Source organism: Bufo bufo, chromosome 1 (genome assembly GCF_905171765.1).
Source record: "Bufo bufo chromosome 1, aBufBuf1.1, whole genome shotgun sequence".
In the NCBI taxonomy this organism is placed as follows: Eukaryota; Metazoa; Chordata; class Amphibia; order Anura; family Bufonidae; genus Bufo; species Bufo bufo.
Window position 1 is genome coordinate 230444351 of NC_053389.1, and position 23643 is coordinate 230467993.

Genomic DNA, 23643 nt, shown 5'->3' on the forward strand with positions numbered 1-23643 from the left:
CTTCTGACGGATCAGAACAGAAAATTAAACGGTCATTGCCTTGTAGTAAAGGGGTTGTCTCACTTGAGAAAATTAAGTTTATCATATAGACAAAAGTTAATACAAGACACTTACAAATGTTATTGTCCATATTGTCTACTTTGTTGGCTTGATTCCTTTTCTCCATCGCATTATACACAGCTCGTTATGACCACCCTGCAATCCAGCAGCGGCAGCCGTGTATGCACACTATAGGAAAAAGCAACTGTCTATGTGAGCTCCCATGGTTCTGGCCACCAGAGAGGCTGTCGACTTTTCCTATAGTGTGCAAGCACGGCCATCACTGTTGGATTTCACGGTTGTCATAACCATGGAAACATAACAATTGATAATGAAAAAATGAATCAAGCCAGCAAAAGCTGTGACAATTACAATACATTAGTAAGTGCCTTGTATTAACTTTGTCCACATGATAAATGCCACCTGCTGAAGTGACACAACCCCCATTTTCTGTATATCTGATGTTGAAAAAAAAACTAAGATTGATGATACGTGCATCACGGTGGCTCAGTAGTTAGCACTGGTGACAGGGCTAAACTGGGAATTTAACCTCTTAACCACTTGCCATCTGGGCCATTTGCCCCCTTCCTGACCAGGCCAAATTTTGCAAAACTGACATATCTCACTTTATGTGGTAATAACTTTGGAACGCCTTTATTTATCCAAGTCATTCAGAGATTGTTTTCTCGTGACACATTGTACTTCATGATAATAATAAATTTGAGTCAAAATATTTCACCTTTATTTATGAAAAAATCCCAAATTTACCCAAAAATTTGAAAAATTCGCAATTTTCTAAATTTCAATTTCTCTGCTTTTAAAACAGAAAGTGATACCTCATAAAATATTTATTATTTAACATTCCCCATATGTCTACTTTATGTTGGCATCATTTTGGAAATGTCATTTTATTTTTTTAGGACGTTAGAAGGCTTAGAAGTTTAGAAGCAATTCTTCAAATTTATAAGAAAATTGCCAAAACCCACTTTATAAGGACCAGTTCAGGTCTGAGGTCACTTTGTGGGGCCTACATAGTGGATACCCCCATAAATGACCCCATTGTAGAAACTACACCCCTCAAGGTATTCAAAACCGATTTTACAAACTTTGTTAACCCTTTAGGCGTTCCACAAGAATTAAAGGAAAATGGAGATCAAATTTTTAAATTTCACTTTTTTGGCAGATTCTCCATTTTAATCCATTTTTTTCTTTAACACATAGATGGTTAAAAGCCAAACAAAACTCAATATTTATTACCCAGATTCTGCGGTTTACAGAAACACCCCACATGTGGTCATAAACTGCTGTATGGGCACACGGCAGAGCGCAGAAGAAAAGGAACTCCACATGGTTTTTAGATGCCATGTCCCATTTGAAGCCCCCTGATGCACCCTTACAGTAGAAACTCCCAAGAAGTGACCCCATTTTGGAAACTAGGGGATAAGGTGCCAGTTTTATTAGTACTATTTTTGGGTACATATGATTTTTTGATCATTCATTATAACACTTTATGGGGCAAGGTGACCAAAAAATTGGTTGTTTTAGCACAGTTTCTATTTATTTATTTTTACAGCGTTCACCTGAGGGGTTCAGTCAAGTGACATTTTTATAGAGCAGATCGTTACGGACATGGCGATACCTAATATGTATACTTTTTCTCATTTATTAAAGTTTTACACAATAATAGCATTTTTGAAAAAAAAAATTATGTTTTAATGTGTCCATGTTCTGAGAGCTATAGTTTTTTTATTTTTTGAGAGATTTTCTTATGTAGGGGCTCATTTTTTGCGGGATGAGGTGACGGTTTTGGTACTATTTTGTGGGACATACGCGTTTTTAATCACTTGGTGTTGCACCTTTTGTGATGCAAGGTGACAAAAATTGCTTGTTTTGACACCGTTTTTTTTTTTTTTTTTACGGTGCTCACCCGAGGGGTTAGGTCATGTGATATTTTTATAGAGCTGGTTTTTATGGACGCGGCAATACCTAATATGTATACTTTTTTTTATTTGTTTCACTTTAACACAATAATAGCATTTTTGAAACCAAAAAAATGATGTTTTAGTGTCTCCATGTTCTAAGAGCTATAGTTTTTTTATTTTTTGAGAGATTTTCTTATGTAGGGGCTCATTTTTTGTGGGATGAGGTGACGGTTTTATTGGTACTATTTTGTGGGACATACGCATTTTTGATCACTTGGTGTTGCACTTTTTGTGATGCAAGGTGACAAAAATTGCTTGTTTTGACACAGTTTTTTTTTTTTTTTTTACGGTGTTCATCCGAGGGGTTAGGTCATGTGATATTTTTTATAGATCTGGTTTTTACGCACGCGGCAATACCAAATATGTATACTTTTTTTTTTTTTTCTATTTTTAATTTTTTTTTTTTCATTCCTGACTTGGGAACTTTTTTTTTTTTACATGTGAAACTTTTTTTTATTTTTTTATTTTCAACCTTTTATTTTTATTGTTTTTATTTTACACTTTTCGTCCCCCATAAGGTCATACAAGACCTCTGGGGGACATTTACTTCACTTTTTTTTTTCACTGTTGATTTCTCCTGTAACTGGGGCTGACATAGTAGCCCCAGTTACAGGACAAATACACCCCTATAGAGGCTGTACAGCAGCAATCCAGCGCTGTACAGCCTCAGAGCAGGGCTGATCGAGGTCTCTGAGAGACCTCACACAGCTCCTGCACACTCCAGTCACGGCGGTCACATGACCGCCGGGCCGGAACAGGAAGCGCACAGCGCTTCCTTCTCTGCAGACACAGCGCTCGGTGAGCGCTGTGTCTGCAGCGATCTAGAAAAAGCAGGGACACCTGGGCACTGTCCCTGCCTTGTCTTAGGGTTGCCCTGCTGTCACTGACAGCGGGCAACCCGATCAGCAGCTGCACGATTAGCTGCACTTTCTGAAAAGACGTTCTGGAACGTCCGTTCAGAAATAGACGTCCACCCATAGGACGTTTATATCCTATGGGCGGACGTGAAGCGGTTAAGGACACAGGGCGTACAGGTACGCCCTGATGTCCGAGTCCTTAAGGACGCGCAGCGGGCGGTGATTGGAACAGAGTGCCTGCTGAAATCATTCAGCAGGCACTCTGTGACAATGCCAAGGGGGGTATCGGTAATCGCAGCATCACTTTCAGAAACTTAGAAACATAGAATGTGTCGGCAGATAAGACCCATTTGGCCCATCTAGTCTGCCCAATATACTGAGTACTATGGATAGCACCCGGCCCTATCTTATATGAAGGATGGCCTTATGCCTATCCCATGCATGCTTAAACTCCTTCACTGTATTTGCAGCTACCACTTCTGCAGGAAGGTTATTCCATGCATCCACTACTCTCTCAGTAAAGTAATACTTCCTGATATTAATGGAAAAAGAAAAGGAGTGAGCACTCACAACACTTGGACCATAGGATATAAGGATATATTCATTATAATAAGACCTGCTACGTCCAATAAATAAATCAATTCCAATCACACATAATATACACTAAAATACAATAAAAATGGTACCAATACGTAAAAGTATACTGATAACGGGGTGGGAACCCTATTGCCACAATCCTTAGACAATTGGTGTTCCTTTGAAGCACCTGATTCCTAGCAGTAAAAGTCACTTGCAGTAAAAATCACTATTGATGCTTGTGGTGCCGCAAACCGCAAGACAAATGGTAGTGTCCCAAAAGTACCTGTGACAGGTCACTCCAAGTGATGATTTATCTCCTAGTGCATACAGATAATGAGTAGTTCTAACACTGCAGCAGGGACTTTGGAGGGACTTACTGTGCTGCAGTGTTAGAACTACGTATGCACTAGGAGATAAATTTGTCTTGCGGTTTGCGGCACCACAAGCATCAATAGTGATTTTTACTGCAAGTGACTTTTACTGCTAGGAATCAGGTGCTTCAAAGGAACACCAATTGTCTAAGGATTGTGTGTACGAGGGGCGAGATTCCCGTATTGAACCCCCAGAATGTCCCCCCACTTGTGTGGAACCTTATGCACCCACTGCTAGATAAGGGTTACCACCTGTACGTGGAAAACTTTTATACTAGTATCCCCTTGTTCCAGTCCCTCGCTGCCAGATCCACGTCCGCTTGTGGGACCGTGCGGAAAAATCAACGCGGCCTCCCTACCTACCCCCTCTAGGTACCTATCCCCAGGGGTGAGACCCGTGCCCTTACCAGTGGAAACCTGTTGCTGGTCAGATATAAGGACAAGAGGAATGTCCTTGTATTGTCCACAATTCATGGCAACGGCATCACCCCTGTCCCTGTGCAAGGTTCCGCGGCAACGGTCCTCAAGCCCGATTGTATCGTCGACTATAATCGGTATATGGGAGGAGTTGATCTCTCTGATCAAGTCCTCAAGCCATATAACGCCATGCGCAAAACCCGGGCATGGTACAAAAAAGTTGCAGTCTACTTGGTATAGGTTGCCTTGTACAACTCTTTTGTGCTGTCCCGGAGCGCTGGCAAAACAGGGAAATTCCTGCAGTTCTATGAGGCAGTCCTCAAGGTCCTGATCTTTTGTGACTGGGAAAGAGCACGGCCTCGGGAACTGGAGGCGCCCGGATCGTCACTGGCCAACACTTTCCAGGTGTGGTCCCCCATACTGGAAAGAAGGGACGGTCCCAAAAAAGTGCAGAGTGTGTCACAGGAGGGGGATACGGAAGGACACCACCACTCAGTGTGACACGTGCCCCGATCATCCGGGCCTCTGCATTGACGGTTGCTTCAGGGAGTACCACACTTTCATGGAGTACTAAATTTATAATCCCCTTCCCCAATTTAAATTTTATTTGGCCACAGACAATCGCCCAGAAAAAAAAAAAAACTATGGATCTCAGACTTTGGAGACACTAAAACAAAAAAAAAAAAATCTAAAATTATATTTTGTAGAACTAAAATAAAGAAAAAAAATATACATATTAGGTATCGCCACGTCCGTAAGAACCTGAACTATAAAATTACCACATGACCTAACCCCTCAGATGAACACAGTCAAAAAAATAAAATAAAAACTGTGTAAAAATATGCCATTACCTTACATCACAAAAAGTGTAATAGCAACCGTCCTCTCATCCCGCAAAAAATTAGCCCCTACCTAAGACAATCGGCTAAAAACTTTTAAAAAACGGACTCTCAGACTATGGAGATACTAAAATGTACATATTAGGTATTGCTGCATCCGTAAGAATCTGCTCTATAAAAATAACACATTACCTAACCCCTCAAATGAACACAGTCAAAAAAATTATATAAAAACGGTGCCAAACAGCTATTTTTTGCCAAATTTTCAATTTTAATCTATTTTTTCCGTTAACAAAGCAAGGGTTAACAGCCAAACAAAACTCAAATTATTGCCCTGATTCTGTAGTTTACAGAAACACCCCATATGTAGTCGTAAAATGCTGTATGGCCAAACAGCAGGGCGCACAAGGAAAGGAGCGCCATATGGTTTTTGGAAGGCAGATTTTGCTGGACTGGTTTTTTGATCCCATTTGAAGCCCCCCTGATGCACTCCTAGAGTAGAAACTCCATAAAAGTGACCCCATCTAAGAAACTACACCCCTCAAGGTATTCAAAACTGATTTTAAAAACTTTGTTAACCCTTTAGGTGTTCCACAAGAGTTATTGGCAAATGGAGATGAAATTTCAGAACTTCTATTTTTTGTAACCTTGCCTCACAAAAATGTAATATAGAGCGACCAAAAATCATATGTACCCTAAGAATAGTCCCAACAAAACTGCCACCTTATCCCGTAGTTTCCAAAATGGGGTTACTTTTTTGGAGTTTCTACTCTAGGGGTGCATCAGGGGGGCTTTAAATGGGACATGGTGTAAATAAACCAGTCCAGCAAAATCTGCCTTCCAGAAACCATATGGTGTTCCTTTCCTTCTGCACCCTGCCGTGTGCCCATACAGTAGTTTACGACCACATATGGGGAGTTTCTACAGAATCAGGGCAATAAATATTGTTTTGTTTGGCTGTTAACCCTTGCTTTGTTACTGGAAAAAATGGATTAAAATGGAAAATTTGCCAAAAAATTTTAATTCTGAAATTTCATCTCCATTTGCCAATAACTCTTGTGGAACACCTAAAGGGTTAACCAAGTTTGTAAAATCAGTTTTGAATACCTTGAGGTGTGTAGTTTCCAAAATGGGGTAATTTTGGATGGTTTCTATTATGTAAGCCTCACAAAGTGACTTCAGACACCTGAACTGGTCCTTAAAAAGTGGGTTTTGGAAAATTTCTGAAAAATTTCATGATTTGCTTCTAAACTTCTAAGCCTTGTAACGTCCCCAAAAAAATTAATGGCATTCCCAAAATGATCCAAACATGAAGTAGACATATGTGGAGTGTAAATTAATAACTATTTTGGAGGTATTACTATGTATTATAGAAGTAGAGAAATTGAAACTTGGAAATTTGCTAATTTTTCTAAATTTTGGGTAAATTTTGGTATTTTTTTATAAATAAAAATGAAATTTTTTTTACTCCATTTTACCAGTGTCATGAAGTACAATATGTGACGAAAAAACAATCTCAGAATGGCCTGGATAAGTAAAAGCGTTTTAAAGTTATTCACACATAAATTGACACTGGTCAGATTTGCAAAAAATGGCCTGGTCCTTAAGGTTAAAATGAGCCCGGTCCTTAAGGGGTTAAAGTGGCACTGGGGGGAAAAAAAAGTTGTAGGTCGCTGCAAATTAACAGAATGCATGGCCAGCATAAGTAGGCGGGCAGCAATGCTGTAGTCCAGCACGAAATACCGCCCTAACAGAACCAAATATCAAGAGAAAAAACTTGGGTTATATCTCTAACTGTTAGCGCTGCTAGTCCTTCATGAAGTGGGTTCAATTCACACTAAGCAAGTAAAATAAAGTTAAAGAGGTTCTCCAGGAATTAAGAATATTAAAATATCTAAATATTACTTTGTTATAAATATATTCCCAAATACCTTTCATTAGTTATAATGGCTCATTTTGTCTGGGGAACAATCATCGGAGGAAACAAAATGGCCGCTGTCCTATTAGTGCACACAAAACCTGTCCTAATCACAAAGAAGGACACATTACTTCATAACACTGAGCTGCCTCATCCTCTCTGCTCTGCTTGTCAGGGATTATGATCCTGAATACAGCTGATAAGATCTTCAGCTGAATCTCTGTAGGAATGGAGTTCATGAGGAGACATGAAGTACACAGAGGAGGATGAGGGTGAAGCTAATGAGCAGCAGCACTTGTATGCAGTCTTCATTACCACAGCCCCACATTACCACAGTCTGTCCTGTCCGTTCCTCTCTGTACTTCACGTCTCCTCATGAACTCCATTCCTACAGAGAGGAGGCAGCTCTTTGGCTCAGAGTTCAGAAGTAACTTGTCCTCCTGTGTGATTAGGACAGGTTTTGTGTGTACTAGTAGGATGGCAGCCATTTTATTTCCCCTGATGATTGCTCCCCAGACAAAATGAGCCATTATAACTAATGAAAGGTATTTGGGAATATATTTATAATAAAGTAATATTTAAATATTTAACCCCTTTAAGGGACAGTGATGCTCTCCTGGAATCCACAAACAAAAGTTAAGTCCGATGCCAGATCCTTCCTCCAATACTCCTTCCTTATGTCGCCAAACACTGCTACTATGTCCTGGTGTGATGCAGCTCCACAGTTTTTTCACATCCGATCAACCTGTAATATCAGGAATCAAGGAGCAAGATAGTGAAGCACCTCAGGCACTTTGGGCCAAAAGACGGTTTTATTCTACTCACAAGAGTCGATTAAAACAAGGCATATCAAATATAAAATTCCAGTTTCCCAGAGTCCGCCTTGTTTTAATCAACTCTTGTGAGTAGAATGGACGACCCCCCTGAACATCAGCCCACTGGAAAATTTCCCTTTAGGGTCTATGGCCAGTCCGCCCCTGACTGGTGCCTTGCAGTGCTGCTGGGGTCCTAGGTTTGAATCTGACTGAGGTCAACAACTGCATGGAGTTTGTATGTTCTCTCCTCCCATGATTCACTGTATGACAGACCATCACAGACTCTGCTTACTTTACTGCCAGGCCCAGGCATGTGCTGTACACTGCCCACTGTGGGCAGCTGTGAACTGACTGCACATGCCTGGGCCTGGCAGTGAAGAGAGCTGGAGCAGGATTTCATGGAGCAGAGTCAGTGAGATAAGGACACTGGGATGTCTTACAGTGAAACGTGAAAGAGAGATCAACAGCAAACACTTGCATCAGTGAGGAACACTTGTACATCATTAGCAATATAGCATACCTCCCAACCGTCCCGGATCCGGCGAGACAGTCCCGGATTTCAGTGGCTGTCCCACTATTCCGGTACGGGGGAGGTATGTCTCGCTTTCTGGCAGATGTCTCTGCTTTAATAGGAAGCAGAGACAGTTGCCTGTGTATTATGATGAAGCAGAGAGCCAGCATTGGCTCCCTGCTTCATCATTCCTCCCCCTGCCGACTCTCCACACCTCCTGTCTGTGCGGGGTCGGGCCTCCTCCACAGACCAGAGCAGCTGATGTCCTGTTGCTGCTGCTAGGAACAAGGTAAGTATGTGGTGTTTATTTTTTTTACTTTCTGTGAGGGGCACATAAATGGACATACTACTGGGGGCACAGCTGGACATATTACTGGGGGCACAGCTGGGCATTTTAATGGAGCAGAGCAGAACGCTTGTACTCGGGCAGGTGAAAGCTGCGGCAGCACTCATGCATGTCCACCGCTCTACTGAAAGGGTGAACAAGGGTACCTGTTTGTCGGGACCCCAGCAGTCAGCCCCCACCAGTGTCACTCTTATATCCTATCCCGTGGATAGGGGATAGGTTGTTGTACTGGGAAAACCCCTAAAAGCTTACAAGTAACTCTTTCTCCCCTCTCCCAGCAGTAAATAACAGAATAATTATCAAGCAACAATAGTTGTCAATATAAACTAAAAACTGAATGTAACCTGGGAAATACAAGCAAAACAATGTAATCATTCTGTGGTATTGCTAATGGGACAGGGTTTAACTTCATGAGATAGACAGCAGTAGTATAAAGTGTGGATCATCTGACAAGCAACAGCAGGGATAAACTAACACAATAAGAGGAGAATGTGTATTTTGAGCAGAGTACACTTACTAGATTTTGGCCAAAGGAATATATTTATGGAAATGTTTGAGTAAATTTCCATCTTGTCAGAAAACTGCATGGAATTCATTAGCAAGGAAAACTGGAGCCGCAACGCTAACCACACCAGCCCAGAAGTGGAATTTTGGGAGTAAGTAAATAATTTATTGTGTACTGCCACTTGCTGGCTGAACTGCTAACTGTGATGCTCCATCATGACTTTGTCTAATGGAAATGACCTTGATGTATAATATGTGATAAAACTCTGAAACTGCTTGAGGCCTCTTGCACACAAACGTTGTGCATCCGTTCCATGCATTGGGGACCGCAATTTGCGGTCCCCAATGCATGGGCAATGTCCATTCGGCTGCCGGGATGGATCGAGACCCATTTAACTTGAATGGGTCCATGATCCGTCCGCACTGCAAAAAAAATAACAAGTTCTATTTTTTTTTGTGGTGCGGAGGCACGGACAGAAACACTCCGTAATGCTTCCGTTCCGTATCTCTGTGATTGCGGACCCATTCAGGTGAATGGGTGTGCATCCATGATGCGGAGTGCACACAGGCCGGTGCTCGTTTATTGCGGACCTGTTCGCACGCAAGAGGCCTAACTTATTTTCTTTTTATTCTGCAATAATTGATCTCATTAGGAGACGGACTCTGGGTCTCACAGATGGCATTGATGACCTTGGATCTATCCAGTGGGAGCTTGCTCTGTGTCTTCTGCTAGGCTGGATCATCTGTTACTTCTGTATCTGGAAAGGAGTTCAATCCACTGGAAAAGTTAGTGCACAAAATTTGTAAATTCAGCATGTGGAGGTTGTATTAATTGGCACTGCATTGCATCATCATGAGATTTTAACCCCTGACATAGCCTAATTTAGCAATTCTTACATGTAACTTTGGCCTCATGCACACGACCGTTGTTCGGGTCCGCATCCGAGCCGCAGTTTTTGCGGCTCTGATGAGGACCCATTCACTTTAATGGGGCCGCAAAAGATGCGGACAGCACTCCGTGTGCTGTCTGCATCCGTTGCACTGTTCCATGGCCCCGCAAAAAAAATATACAATGTCCTATTCTTGTCCGTTTTGCGGACAAGCATAGGCATTTCTACAATGGGCTGTCCGTTCCGTTCCGCAAATTGCGGAAGGCACACGGGCGACTTCCGTTTTTTGCGGACCGCGAAAAACGGAACGGTCGTGTGCATGAGGCCTTTATGTGATAATAACTTTGGAATGCTTTTTTGTATCCAAGCCATACTGTTACATTTTTTGGTGATACATCATACTACATGTTAGAGTATGGTAAATTTGCCTTGACATTGTTTACCTTGGTTTATTAAAAAAAAATCCAAATTTGTTATAATTTGCAATTGTCTAAATTTGAATTTCTCTTCTTTTAACACAGTCATACCTCACAAAATTGCATTTTTTTTAACAGATATTGCATTTCAGTGCCCAATATATTGTTCCCAGCTTGTGCCATCTGAGACTCACACCACACTAAAATTATTAGGCGGGTTCTACTGGGTATGGAAAAGCCATGACTGTGGACATAAATTACGGTTTAGTTGCGCTGCAGTGTTCGAAAAGAAAAGACCACCTTTTGGCTCTTGCACTGCAGATTTTGATGGATTGGTTTACAGGTGACTTGTTGATTTTGAACAGCCTCTGGGATACCAGCACAGCTATTTTCTGAGAACCATACTTTTTTTTAGTTTTCTCTCGACTGAGCTGTGTGAGGGCTTATTTTTGACCGGATGAGTTGCCATTATTATTGGTACTATTTTGGGGTACATTTGACTGCATTTTACTTCACTTTTTTGGGAAGAAAGATGAAGAAAAAAAAGCAATTCTGCTATTGCTTTTGTATTTACAACATACACCATGCTGGAAAAAATGACTTGAATGACATGAGAAAATTCATGTTTTTGTGTCGCAATTATTTTTTTTTATTTTTTTTTTTCATGGTGATGGTCTTGTGTGGAGGCTTGTTTTTTCCTGGATAAAGTGAAGTTTTCATTGGTACCATTTTGGGGGTACATTAAACTTTTTGATCGCTTGATATCATGCTTTCTGGGAGGCAACGCAACCAAAAAAAGGCTGTTTTCTTATTTTTTCTACTTTGTTCACATGTGATATTTTTATGGAGAAGTTTGTTATGGTTGCGGCAATACCAAATATGGCTGTTTTTTTCCAGCTTTTTTAATAGTTGATGGCTTGATGCCGTTTTTGCACTTGAAACTTTTAAGTTTTTATTTTTCATAAACACTTTTTTTTTTGTACTTGGGGACTTCAACTTCTGATGGCTTGATCGCTTTTGCAATGCATTACAGTACATGATATACGTATTGTAATGCATTGTAACAGTCAGTTTTTACACTGACAGTTTGCCTGTGGCAAGGCCTAATAAGTTTTCAAAGGTGGCTGACCCAGAAGCCCTTGTAAGGCCGTGGGCTGCCATAGCAATCATAGGCACCCCACAATCGCATCTAAGGGGCATATCTACTGTGTGGTGGCACAAAGGGGGAATAATTACCACCATGTGGGGACAGATATGCATTGGCCTTGCCGCTGCTATTGTCCCTCTTTGGAATGCACACTACCAGTGGAGAGGTAGTCAGTTGAAGCTTTAGGTGAAGGTCTACCAGTGAACCATTCGCCTCAGTTGCTGGGACACTGAACACTCCCTGGTGGTAGATTGTCAAATTATTTTCTTCAAATGGATCCTGGTGTGGGATCCTAGAGGATTAATTTGACCCTGTTAGCTGCAAAAGATCCAAGCGCCATTGTTAGAGATTGTTTCCAAACTTTTGCAGAAACTGACCTTGCTACTGTATATATATCAGCAGTTTCTCAGCAAATGTGCAGGACTCCACGTAAGTGGGTAACAGTCATTGTAAGAGTGGCTGTAGTGTGACTGGAAGTAAGTTAATACAAAGCAAGATAATGTAATGGTGTTTCTACTATTGTCTCCCTTTCCTGTTCTGCCATCCACAGGTGGTATATTTCACTTCCACATTTCCCTATGTGATGCTCATCATCCTGCTGGTTCGTGGTGTGACCCTTCCTGGGGCATACGATGGAATTATGTTCTACTTACAACCAGACACTTCTCGGTTAAAAGACCCCCAGGTGAGCAATGAATTCTGACCAAAAAAGAGTAATTGAAAGAATGGAAGATATACAGTATTTATAAAGGTCTATATAAACCTAGACATCTTCGGTATAATATAGAAGTAAATAATACCACTAGTTATAAAGTAGTTATATGCTTGTACGCAGGACGAAGTATTATAGTAGTTACAGTATATTCTTGTACATAGGAGGCAGTATTATAGTAGTGTTATCCTTGTACATAGGGAACAGCATTATAGTAGTGATATTCTTGTACTTAGGAGGCAGTATTATAGTAGTTATATTCTTGTACATAGGAGGCAGGATTATAGTAGTTATATTCTTGTACATAGGAGGCAGTATTATAGTAGTTATATCCGTGGACTTAGGGAGTAGTATTATAGTTGTTATATTCATGTACATAGGAGGCAGTATTATGGTAGTTATATTCTTGTACATAGAAGGCAGTATTATAGTAGTTATATTCTTATAAATATGGGCAGTATTATAGTAGTGATATTACTGCACTACTGTAGTGGTTTTTATTCTTATACATAGGAGGCAGTATTATAGTAGTTATATTCTTGTACAGAGGGGAAGTATAGTAGTTATATTCTTGTGCATAGGGGGCAGTATTATAGCAGTGATATTCTTCTACATAGGATGCAGTATTGAAGTAGTTATATTTTTGTACATATATGACAATTTTATAGTAGTTCTATTATTGTACATAGAAGACAGGCCAGTATTATAGTGGTCATATGTTAGTACATACAGTAGGATGCAGTAATATAGGCAACATTACACTACATTCAGAAAGTCTTTAAACCCAATAACCTTTTTCACATTTTGTTATGTTGTGGCCTTGTGCTAAAAATTTTTTAAAAAAATTACGTCTTCTCCCATCAATCTGCACTCAGTATCCGATAATGTTAAAGTGAAAACAGAATTGTAGAAATGTTTTTAAATGTATTAAAAAGGAAAAATAAAAATTTCCAATAAGTATTATAACACTTTAAATTTAGCTCTGGGGGCCTTAGGTCTCTCTTCATTATCTTTGAGATGATTCTACACCTTGATTAGAGTGCAAATTCAGTTGATTGGACTTTATTTGGAAAGGCACACCCCTGTCTGTATAAGGTCTCACAGCTGACAATGCATATCAGAGATATTTATCCTTGATTTCCAAAAAGAAGCAAAGACGCCCCTCCTGGCCGTTCCAGATATCCCGCACTCTTTCCACCCCCCCTGCTCTCCAGTCTCTGAAATGTTTGGATTCAGTTCCAGCCACAAACTCTGGATGTCCCCAGATAGGCATGAGCTTGGAGAGCAAGAAGGGCAGTTTAAGTGTTTTGCATACCTCTTTCCAAGCAGCTAGGGTATCTCGAACTGTGAGACTGCTCTTGATCAGCGGGGGGATGTCAGCCAACCTAGTGTGAAGCAGCGCTCCCAAAGACCAGGGCCTGACCAATTGAGATTCCAAACTACACTGTGTGCAGAATTATTAGGCAAATGAGTATTTTGACCACATCATCCTCTTTATGCATGTTGTCTTACTCCAAGCTGTATAGGCTCGAAAGCCTACTACCAATTAAGCATATTAGGTGATGTGCATCTCTGTAATGAGAAGGGGTATGGTCTAATGACATCAACACCCTATATCAGGTGTGCATAATTATTAGGCAACTTCCTTTCCTTTGGCAAAATGGGTCAAAAGAAGGACTTGACAGGCTCAGAAAAGTCAAAAATAGTGAGATATCTTGCAGAGGGATGCAGCACTCTTAAAATTGCAAAGCTTCTGAAGCGTGATCATCGAACAATCAAGCGTTTCATTCAAAATAGTCAACAGGGTCGCAAGAAGCGTGTGGAAAAACCAAGGCGCAAAATAACTGCCCATGAACTGAGAAAAATCAAGCGTGCAGCTGCCAAGATGCCACTTGCCACCAGTTTGGCCATATTTCAGAGCTGCAACATCACTGGAGTGCCCAAAAGCACAAGGTGTGCAATACTCAGAGACATGGCCAAGGTAAGAAAGGCTGAAAGACGACCACCACTGAACAAGACACACAAGCTGAAACGTCAAGACTGGGCCAAGAAATATCTCAAGACTGATTTTTCTAAGGTTTTATGGACTGATGAAATGAGAGTGAGTCTTGATGGGCCAGATGGATGGGCCCGTGGCTGGATTGGTAAAGGGCAGAGAGCTCCAGTCCGACTCAGACGCCAGCAAGGTGGAGGTGGAGTACTGGTTTGGGCTGGTATCATCAAAGATGAGCTTGTGGGGCCTTTTCGGGTTGAGGATGGAGTCAAGCTCAACTCCCAGTCCTACTGCCAGTTTCTGGAAGACACCTTCTTCAAGCAGTGGTAGAGGAAGAAGTCTGCATCCTTCAAGAAAAACATGATTTTCATGCAGGACAATGCTCCATCACACGCGTCCAAGTACTCCACAGCGTGGCTGGCAAGAAAGGGTATAAAAGAAGAAAATCTAATGACATGGCCTCCTTGTTCACCTGATCTGAACCCCATTGAGAACCTGTGGTCCATCATCAAATGTGAGATTTACAAGGAGGGAAAACAGTACACCTCTCTGAACAGTGTCTGGGAGGCTGTGGTTGCTGCTGCACGCAATGTTGATGGTGAACAGATCAAAACACTGACAGAATCCATGGATGGCAGGCTTTTGAGTGTCCTTGCAAAGAAAGGTGGCTATATTGGTCACTGATTAGTTTTTGTTTTGTTTTTGAATGTCAGAAATGTATATTTGTGAATGTTGAGATGTTATATTGGTTTCACTGGTAAAAATAAATAATTGAAATGGGTATATATTTGTTTTTTGTTAAGTTGCCTAATAATTATGCACAGTAATAGTCACCTGCACACACAGATATCCCCCTAAAATAGCTAAAACTAAAAACAAACTAAAAACTACTTCCAAAAATATTCAGCTTTGATATTAATGAGTTTTTTGGGTTCATTGAGAACATGGTTGTTGTTCAATAATAAAATGAATCCTCAAAAATACAACTTGCCTAATAATTCTGCACTCCCTGTATAGTTGGAGTAGAAGCTGGTGTCAAAAATCCAATCAATGCAATGTCTCAGCAGTCCTGCTAGATTGTAAAGTCGGAGATGAGGAAACGACAGCCCACCCTTTTGCTTAGGTAGCTGAAGCTTACGTAAAGCTATTCTGGGCTTCTTTCCGGCCCATAGGAAGGATCGGAATGCTGATTCCAGTTTGGCCATGTCTATCTGTTTGAGTAAGAGAGGGATACTTTGCAAATGATATAGTATCTTTGGAACGCTAATCATTTTTAGTAGCTGACATCTCCCCCCCAAGGATAGTGGGAAATTTTTCCATCTGTCTAGGTCTGCCAATATAGGTTTAAAGAGTGGGGGATAGTTCAACAGATACAAGGATTCCGGACGCGGTCCTATGTGTATTCCCAGGTATTTTATCGAAGTTTTGGCTATGTGTATGGGAGTGTCCAGTGGGAGGGTTGTAGTGTCCCTAATCCGGTTATGTATGAAGAGGAGCTCAGACTTAGTGGGGTTGGCCTTGTAGCCAGAGACTTTTCCAAAATCTTCCAGAAGCTGAAAGACTTGCTTCAGGTCTCTCCTGGGGTTTTCTAAAAACAGTAAAAGGTCATCTGCGAAAAGGGCATGCTTTATGCTAACATTGCCAATCTTGATACCCTCAATATCATTGGCCTGAGCTAGTTTTCAGGGAAAGCGGATCAATGGCAAGGTTGAACAATAGGGGGGATAGTGGGCACCCTTGTCTAATCCCTTTGTGCAAGGTGAAGGAAGGGGAAACAAATCCAGGAGTGTGGATTCTAGCTTGCAGGTTAGTATAGAGGGCTGCCAAGTATTGTCGAAATGGGCCAGTTATTCCCATACATTTCATCACATTGCCCATCCATCTCCAGTCCACATTGTCGAAAGCTTTCTCAGCATCTATTGCCACAATTGCTGGGGATGGATGTGCATTTGGATGCAATTTTATCTCATCCAGAACCCCCAATACCTTGCGAATATTAGTGACCCCTGCCCTGCCTTGGACAAACTCCACCTGGCTGGGGGAGATTAGTTTAGGTAGAACAGATGTTAACCTATCTGCCAGAATTTTAGATGCTATTTTTAGGTCTACATTAATGAGCAAAATTGGACGGTAAGAGGAAGCTAAGGTGGGGTCCTTGCCTGGCTTTGGTAGGACTTTGATATGGGCAGTATTCGTGTATGTAGGAATAGTCTTCCCCTGCATATAGCTAGTGAATATGTTCGAGAGAGTGGGGGCTATGTCAGGTGCTAGTATGCGATAAAATTCTCCTGTGAACCCATCTGGGCCTGGTGCCTTCCCCATAGTGAGAGATTTAACCGTTCGCAAGACCTCCTCTGTAGTTATTGGAGAATTAAAGGGTTTCTGTCACCCCACAAAACTCTTTTTTTTTTTTTTTGATAGTTAGATTCCTCATAGCGCGATATAGGAGAATATAATAGTCTTACTTACTTTCATGCAGCCGATTCTTTATAAAACGAAGTTTTATAATATGTAAATGAGGGCTCTACCAGCAAGTAGGGCGTCTACTTGCTGGTAGCCGCAGCAGAAAACCGCCCCCTCGCCGTGTTGATTGACAGGGCCAGCCGTGATCTCCTCCGAAAGAGAAGACGTCATCGGCGCAGGCGCACTGAGGGAGTGCTGAGGAGACGAGCCTCCTCATCTCAGAGCGCCTGCGCCGAATGACCAGAGGCGCGCGATTTTTGAATTACTGACAGGGCCGGCCGGAGGAGGAGATCACGGCTGGCCCTGTCAATCAACACGGCGAGGGGGCGGTTTTCTGCTGCGGCTACCAGCAAGTAGACGCCCTACTTGCTGGTAGAGCCCTCATTTACATATTATAAAACTTCGTTTTATAAAGAATCGGCCGCATGAAAGTAAGTAAGACTATTATATTCTCCTATATCGCGCTATGAGGAATCTAACTATCCAAAAAAAAAATAATGAGTTTTGTGGGGTGACAGAAACCCTTTAAGCATGGACCTATCTTCCTCTGATATTTTTGGAAGTCTGATTTCTCCTAACCACTCCTGGACTCCTCTAATCTGGCAACCTGAAGTATTATATAATTTGGTATAGAAATCCTGCAAAATCCCATTGATCTCCTTGGGATGTGAACATATTTTGCCCGTGTTATCTAAGAGACTGTGGATGAGAGTCTGCCCCCTCTGCCCCGCAGTCAGTCTAGCCAAAAGTTTACCCGCTTTATTTCCATACTTAAATAAGTGAGCCTCCCATTTAGATTGAGCTAGCTGTTCCCATTGGAGAAGCCACGCATCATATGTCTGTTTAGCTTGGCACCAATTTTTCTGAGAGATTGTATTGGGATTACTCTGGAAAGCTGAGTACGCTGATCTCAGCTCATCACTCAGTTGTGTGAGTTTTGTTTTAATTGTGCGCTTTTTTTTATACATATATGCCATGACTCTTCCCCTGATAACAGCCTTTCCCACATCCCATAGCAATTGGGGGTCTGAGGTACCTTAATTATCTTGCTTGTATTCCAGCCACCATCCATGGAGCATGTCACAGAAATTTTCATCCTTTATCAAGCAAGCTGGAAATCTCCACAAGAAGTCTGATCCCCTCGGGATTCCATCCTGGAATAATAACGAAACTGGGGCATGATCAGAAAACACCATGTCCTCAATTTTTGGTTTTGTGAAACTCCCCAAGGAGTCCCTGTCTGCTAAAATATAATCAATACAGGACCAAGATTTATGAGCGGCAGAAAAAAAGGTGAACTCCCTTAGCTCTGGATGAACCAGGCGCCAAATGTCTACAAGATTCGCATCAGCCAAAAGTCACACTAAGTTTAAGTCCTCCCTTCCTTTCTTGCTTGATGCGGTTAAATCTCTTCTTCTATCCTCTACTTGACTAGCTACAGTGTTCATATCCCGTCCCACAATTCTTAATGCCGCAGGATCCTTAGATATACGTTGTCTCAAGGCATCAAAAAAAACTGCGTCCGATTCATTTGGCCCATACACATTATAAATGCTCAAGTCCCCCTTCACTGAGGTAAGATGGAAATGTGACACTCGCCCTCTCTCATCATGGTCATGCGTTAGTACCTTATACGGCAGGCCACTTTTTAATAAGGTGAGGACTCCTGCTTTTTTCCCTGTGGCCTCCGACCCAAACACCTCCCCTACCCACAACTTTTTCATGCGGCAGAAATCCTGAGTTGACAGATGCGTCTCCTGCAATAATACTATATCAACTCTTAATCTTTTAAGGTGCCTCAAGATCATCATGCGTTTACCCGGTGATCTCAACCCTTTTATGTTCCAGGATACGATTTTCAGTGTACTAGCCATTGGGAAGTAAATCGTTGTACTCGTTGTATATACCAGTGAACCTGAAGTGGACACCCTCCCTACCCCTTCCCCCCAACCCCAAATTAATTCCCCAGCCCCTAACTTGAACAAACTGTCTAAGATGAATCCATCCAATACAGTAAAAAAATAAAACCTTATCTCACATATTCGGACTTCACTTTTTTCCAGCATAGCAGTTATCGTGTAGTCTGAATATGCTAAAACATATTAACCTAGAAGCAATTATATCACATTATCAATCTAGGTTCAAGCTGATAATGAAAATGAGAAACCCCTGCGGTAGCTATCCATGTATCCCCGGACCAGTATACCCTGTGATCCAGTTGTGATTCCCGCTCCCTCCCACCTTCCAACCTCAACATGAGTAGAGCACGGTTATAGTTGGCCCTATTGGTTACCCTCCCCTATACATTTAACCGGAATCAATAGTATATCAACGCAATACTAGTACATATTTTTCTCTGAGGAATCTACATTAGTATGCAAAGTTCCAGCCGGAGCCTGTATGAAATCCCGATCAAAAGTCAGGCTGAGACTGTAAATGCGTATCATGCATTGAATCGGTCACTCACAGTTCCCAAGTGGTTCCATACAGATGTAAATGAAAATGGTTCTCACCGCTGGCGACTTGGGTGTTTTAGGGTATGACGGGAGTCCGCTTACATATTCAGGGACGTTGTGGACCATTTCCTCTTATAACACAACGGGTGGTTTGCCTGCAAAGTTTCAGGCCTCAGTATGTCCCCAATCTTGGTTGTCCCCGTTCGTATTAACCGGGGGTTCAAAATGGCGGGAAGTAAATGGCTCCTCTCTTGGTGCCGCTCTCCTGGGTGGTCTATGCGGCTTGGGAGATGCGGGGTCCTCCGGGTATTCCAGGGCAGGTAGAAGATGCCGATCAGACAAAGAGTCTCTGAGATGCATTCTCGCCTCGTCCGGAGTTTCAAAGGTAGCTGTTGAGCCATCAGGTAGCGTGACCCGGAGAACAGCCGGATACAGTAGGGTGAAGCGAATTTGCTTCTTATGGAGTGCTGTGCAGATCAGGGAAAATAGTTTTCTTATTTTTGTGACCTCGGCCGAAAAGTCCCCAAATATTAAGATGCGTTGCCCTCTTAGCGATACTCCATTGCCTTTCTGCTTGTACGCTCTCAGCAGCGCGGCTTTATCAGAGTAGTCAAGATATTTGACTATGACCTGTCTGGGTCTTGTATTGCGGTCGGGCGAACCTGCGATTTTACTGACCTGCTGGATGGCTCTGGGGGGACCTCCCTGCCCACTCTGTGTGCTCTTTCCACTTTGCAGCAGGATGAAAGTCCTAGGGCCCTGGGAAGCTCGAGTTCACAGATGGTAATAAGCTCCCTCGCTGGGATATGCTCGGGTATCCCCACTATGCGCAGGTTGCTCCTTCTCGAGCGATTTTCCAGGTCGTCAATCTTTGCCCATAGCCTGGCGTTTTCATTGACCGCCTGACAGGTGGTTTTTTAATCACCACAATGGTCCAGATTTATCATTAGCTCAGGTCAGAATAATGGAGTGCAAAAGTCTTAAAAAAAGTCCCAAACGCTAAAACTGCGCACAAATTTGCGACTTTTTTCTGTTCTGCACTATGCTCGCCAGTTTTCTGAAAGTGGGCGTGTTTTCTTATGTAAATGAATCTCTAGACAGATTTACTATTGGGACTATTTAAAAAGTCGCAAAAAAAGTCGCAATTTTACTCCAGTGAGGACCATGCTTATCTTATGAGACTTTTTAATAGAACATGCGACTTTTTCATAAAAACGTGCGACTTTTTCGTAAAGATGTGCTACTTTTGTAAAGCTGCTTACTGACGGATAAACTGCTACCGTCAAACCACATTTATTACAGTCTTAAAGGGCCGATCATAAATCTGACTTGGCTAAAACTGACTTTAGCCATATGTTAAAGTGGAGTGAGCTGTCAGAGTAATGATAAATCTGGCCCATTGTCTATTTCTACCGCCTCTAATCTTGTTTCCAACTCTTTCAGGCGGGCTGAGTGCTGTTTGATCTCAGCTTGTAGCGTCCCCAGGGACTGTGCTACGGTGGAGGAGAGGGCCTCCTGGAGGTCTGGTATAATGCGAGTGGCTACCTCCAATGCTAGGTGCTTGTAATCGATGGACGGCCTGTTAGCATCTTGCAAAAGGTCACCAGGGTTCTCCGTTGGCTGCTCCGGGGATCGCGCCCCCTCGCCTTCCTCTGGTGGGGCTGCCATCTTAGGGTCCGCGGTGTGCTTATCAGCTTTCGCCGAGTTCTTTTTTGCTTTGCTCCCCATAGGAATCAGAAAACGGTCCATAGACCAAAGGTCTGGAGTCAGAGTGTGTGTGTCCAGCTACACTCTTAATCCTGCAGCTGGAAAGTTGAAGGGAGCTGCGTATAATTTGCTTCAGGTACAGAGCTCCTGCTACACGCTGCCGCCCATGCTGGCACCGGAACCGGAAGTCTCGTGGGATCTGTTAAAGGTTCATCTTGCCATTCATAATCAAACAAGGTTTTTTTTCTGTGGATACGAGAAGGATTTTTAAAAACAGGTTCCACATTCACTTTTTCTGCTATTTCCTTTGCAATTTGGAAGGAGCTTTCAAATCCAGACTCTCTGAAATTTATTAAAAAATTGTGACATTTCTGGATTAGGTTTCAGAATATATCTGCAGCCTCATTCTGCATAGCTTTGCTCACAATATTAACTTGGTACAATATATCATACCAAACACCCAATGACATTATAAATTTAAACTCCACAATCTGCTGAGATAGTGTGTTAGCCTCATGACAAATGTTTGGTTCAGTGTGGGTTTCCTCAGACAAAACGATCAATGCTTCTTGTATTTCGCCTAGATTATGTCTTAGTGGTTTTAGGCAATTTATACGGCATTCCCACTGCGTGGTGCACAAAGGTGCACGGATCCTGAGAATATAACATAAAGGCGCTGAATGATACCAAATAGCTGCATTGACTCTTTGCACGTACTGCACGTACTTCGAACGTACTGCATCTCCAATAATCAGATTAAGTCAATGACAGCCACACGGTACAAATACTGCTCTTGGGTTTATGTTTAAAATTTTTGACTGAACACCATTTTTTTTTCCTGCCATATTGGCTCCATTGTCATAACCTTGTCCATGACAATTATCAATGTCCAAATTTTTTCCTGCAAGAAATTCAAGGAGGAAATCACTCAATCCTTTTCCAGTCATATTCTCTACTTTACAAAAACCAAGGAAATGTTCCTTTACTTGAAAATTTCCAGAAATGTCTTCCAGAAATCGAATTATAAAATACATCCGCTCCTTATGGCTTATATCTGGAGTGAAATCAAGCATAATGGAGAAATATTTTGCATTTGTGCAGCGTTGTAAAATGTCCTCAATTACCTGTTTAGCCATAAGATTTATTATTTCATTTTGAACTTTTTTTCCACAGTAGTGGTCACCAGTTTCTTTTGATACCACCCTGCATAAGTGTTCTGCCATCACACTGTCATATTTTCCTAATAGTTCGACGAGACCTAAAAAATTTCCATTATTAGATGTAAAAAGTCGATCCGAAGAGCCTCTGAAGGCCAGATTACGCTCTGCTAAAAACTGGACAATATTTAACAGCCTCTCCATCACAGATCTCCAGTGTTGCCTTTCAAGGCTCATGAGATTTTGGTAGTTTTGATCAATCGCATGTTTTGATTTCAATCTCAGTTGTGTTTCAGTCCACATCTTCTGGACTGTAAAATGGCCGCTGCAGGTTTCATGCGATTTCAAAATATTTGACATATGTGTCCAGTCATCTGATCCTCCAAGGGCATGCAATGTTTTAGGATTCTTATCAAATAATTTGCAAGAGAAACAGAATACTTTATTGGCCGATGTGGAGTATACCAACCATCGCCGTGTTTGTTTTTCACCACTGTCTAATTTTCTTTTATAGAATGCTGAAGAAAAATGCAGATTATAGGCATCTTTTTTAAAATCAACACCTTGTACCTGTACAGGACCAACATCTAAAATACTATCAATATTCTTAGATATCAATTTTGGCCACAAAGCAGGATCTGTCAAGCTTGATTTTTCATATGTGCTTATGGTTTCATCAAAAGGGTCTGGGCCAGAAGGTATATTAGAATCCTCTTCCAAAGATGTTCTAGATGTTGAAGGCTTACTGAGCTGAAGATGTACATCACTTTGGCTACTGCAGCTTTCTTCATCTTTTTCTTCTCTGGTTTGTAAACCACTAGGTGCTGGTGTTCCAAAATATTTTTTTATTACTCCAGCACTCTTCTTGTCCTCCAAATCCATAAGAGCCCTTCGTTTTCGATTCTGTGCACCTGACAGTTTTTTGGGACCCATAATGCTGCTACACGATACGGTATCTGAATCTATGGGACTCCTGTGGATATACCATAAAAGTTTTATCTGCAGTGCTATGTAACGCCACAGATAACACAGTGATAACTCAGAGTACAGATAATGTAGTAGATGTCACCTGGAGCCCTATGTAACACTACAGATAACACAGTGATAACTCTCTGAGTAGTCTACAGATAATGTAGTAGATGTCACCTGCAGTCCTATGTAACACCACAAGTAACACATAGCTCTCTGAATACAGATAACACAGTGATGGCTCTCTGATTTCCAAAAATGTAGTAGTGTTTTTACCTCCGGTCCTATGTAAAACCACAGATAACACTAGTGCTGATAATGTGGTAGTGTTACCTGCAGTCCTATGTAAAACCACAGATAACACTAGTGCTGATAATGTGGTAGTGTTACCTGCAGTCCTATGTAAAACCACAGATAACACTAGTGCTGATAATGTGGTAGTGTTACCTGCAGTCCTATGTAGAACCACAGATAACACTAGTGTAGATCATGTGGAAGTGTTACCTTCGTCCTTAGTGTGCCTCCCTGTGTCTATCGCACGGACTCCATGCTGGC

General features: G+C 41.8%; 1 protein-coding gene across 2 annotated transcripts in view; it reads left to right on the forward strand.

Annotated features, from left to right (window-relative positions):
* Positions 1 to 23643, forward strand: part of LOC121004217 (sodium- and chloride-dependent betaine transporter-like) — a 140276-nt gene that overhangs the window by 57518 nt on the left and 59115 nt on the right. For both annotated transcript variants that reach the window (XM_040436389.1, XM_040436393.1), the window contains exons 5-7: positions 9252 to 9330; positions 9832 to 9964; positions 12182 to 12316. In XM_040436389.1, coding sequence (XP_040292323.1) covers positions 9252 to 9330; positions 9832 to 9964; positions 12182 to 12316 — 347 coding nt within the window. The remainder of the gene's footprint in view (positions 1 to 9251; positions 9331 to 9831; positions 9965 to 12181; positions 12317 to 23643) is intronic.